At 41.1% G+C, this 2,591-nt stretch overlaps 1 protein-coding gene across 1 annotated transcript; it reads left to right on the top strand.

Annotated features, from left to right (window-relative positions):
- Positions 1 to 1,544: 1,544 nt before the first annotated feature.
- On the top strand, positions 1,545 to 2,006 carry LOC107459233 (uncharacterized). The gene has a single exon (XM_016077450.1). It carries the CDS (start codon positions 1,545 to 1,547, stop codon positions 2,004 to 2,006), a length of 462 nt encoding a protein of 153 aa, XP_015932936.1.
- The last annotated feature ends 585 nt before the right edge of the window (positions 2,007 to 2,591 follow it).

Here is a 2,591-nt window from a genome sequence, read left to right on the forward strand (position 1 = left end):
CACTTTCTTGAGGATCTGTGACACAGTTAAAAGCAATGGAGTGCACCCTGACATATACAAGTTGCTATTATTCCCATTCTCTCTCAGGGACAAAGCCACTCAATGGCTAGAAATATTTCCAAAGGAGAGCATCAACACTTGGGATGATTTGGTGAGCAAGTTTCTTGCCAAATTTTATCCCCCTCAAAGGATCATAAGATTGAAGACTGAGGTGCAGACATTCACCCAAATGGATGCTGAAAATCTATATAAGGCTTGGGAAAGATATAAGGCCCTGCTGAGGAAATGTCCACCAGAGATGTTCACTGAGTGGGATAAGCTGCAGAATTTCTATGAAGGACTCACTCTAAAAGCTCAAGAGGCACTTAATCACTCAGCTGGAGGATCATTGCAATTGATGAAAACTGCAGAGGAAGCTCAAAACCTCATTGATATGGTGGCCAACAACCAATACTTCTTTGCTCATCAAAGGCAACGCCAACCATCACAGAGGAAGGGAGTGCTAGAATTGGAAGGAGTGGATACAATTTTGGCTCAACACAAAGTGATGCAGCAGCAGATTCAGCAACAATTTGAGCAAATGGCCAAGAGAATTGATAGCCTACAGGTTGCATCAGTGAGTGCTACAAGCCAACCATCAAATCCTTGGGGGCAGAATGAGGAGAACCAAGAAGAACAGCAACAAGAGCAAGTGCAGTACATGCACAACCAAAATTCCGGATCAAATGAGGTGTATGGTGACACCTACAATCCATCTTGGAAGAACCACCCAAACCTCAGGTGGGGAAGAACCATAGCAAAGGAACTCAAATCAAAACACCTCAAGAAACAACCAAAATCACAACCAGCAGCCAACTAACCAAAATCCTTACAGAAAACCTCAAAACAATTACCCCAACTCCAACCATTATCCATCCAATAACCAAACCATCAACCAAAACACTTACCATCATCCATCAACACCCCAAAACCAATCAATCTCACAAGATTCTCAGAGGATTACTAATCTGGAGATGCTCATGGAGAAGATGATGAAGAACCAAGAAATGGCAACAAAGAACCAGGAAGCTTCCATGAAGAGCCTAGAGAGGCAGATTGGACAAATCTCTAAGTAGATTTCTGTTGAGAGACCTTCAAGCTCACTACCAAGCGACACCATTCCTAATCCAAAAGAAGAGTGCAAAGCTGTGCAACTAAGGAGTGGAAAGACATTGGTGGACAGCAACAAAGGGGCAACCAAGAAGCCTATGGAGAGTGACAAAGAACCAACAGAGAAAGAGGGAGCTAACGACAAGAACATAACAAGCAAGAATGTCTCAGAAAAGCTCACAGAAGAGAACAACCAACCACATAATTTAAAGAAGGGAAAGCAGATCATGGAAGAGCCAAATTCAAGACAGCAGCAAGTGGAGAAGAGTCTTATACCTCTACTACCTTATCCACAGAGATTCCACAAAGAAGCAAAGGATCAGCACTTTTATAAGTTCCTCAAGACTTTCAAGAAGCTAGAAATCAACATACCCTTGGCTAAGGCATTGGAGCAAATGCCTCTATATGCTAAGTGCTTGAAGGAGCTTATCAACAAGAAAAGAAGTTGGGATGAGAAAGAGACTATACTGCTTACTGAGGAATGCAGAGTCTTAATTCAAAAAGGGCTTCCCTCTAAACTTGCAAACCCTGGAAGTTTCTTTCTACCCTGCACCACTGGGAGATTGACCATCAACAAAGCTCTCTGCGATCTAGGAGCAAGTATCAACTTAATACCCTCTTCTTTGGTGAAAAAGCTGTGCATAAAGGAAATTAAGACCATACAAATGTCTCTAGAACTGGTAGATAAATCAGTAGTAAATCATAGGGGTGTGATTGAAAACCTTCTAGTCAAGGTGGACAAATTCATATACCCTACAGACTTTGTAGTTTTAGATTCAGATGAGGATGAAGGTGATTCTGTCATACTTGGGAGACCTTTCTTGGCCACTGCTAGAGCCATTATAGATGTGGAATAAGGAAAACTAACCCTTAGAATGCATGAAGAGAACAGCATCTTGAATGTGTTTTCAGAAACACAGTCCAGTAATGAGAAGAATAATTGCATGGAAGTTGACAAAGGAAGCATACACTGGAAGGAAGGAGCTAGCAAGATAGTTGAAAATCATCCTCCAAGGCAAGAAACAAACAACACAGCATGCCAAAAGAAGAGTGAGCCTGAGCAAAGTGGAGAAGAAAATCAAGAAGGGATCAAAGTGCTGACGAGGAAGGAGAATCCCAAAGCAAAGGCTATTATCAAAGAAGAAGGAGTAACAAGAAAAAGGAAAAGCGGCAGGAAGAAAGCTCAGAAGGGATGGAAAAACAAGAAAATCCCCACTGAAGGGTTCTCCAAGGGTGATGAAGTGCAGTTGATTTATCAACAGTTGGGAACAAGCCAACAAATCAATGATTATTACACTGTATGCAAAGTACTCTCACTTGAGCATGTTGAACTTGAGCACTGATGAGCGGATAATTTGTACGCTTTTTGGCATTGTTTTTAGTATGTTTTTAGTATGATCTAGTTAGTTTTTAGTATATTTTTATTAGTTTTTAGTTAAAAT

This window comes from Arachis duranensis, chromosome 7 (assembly GCF_000817695.3).
Source record: "Arachis duranensis cultivar V14167 chromosome 7, aradu.V14167.gnm2.J7QH, whole genome shotgun sequence".
NCBI lineage: Eukaryota > Viridiplantae > Streptophyta > Magnoliopsida > Fabales > Fabaceae > Arachis > Arachis duranensis.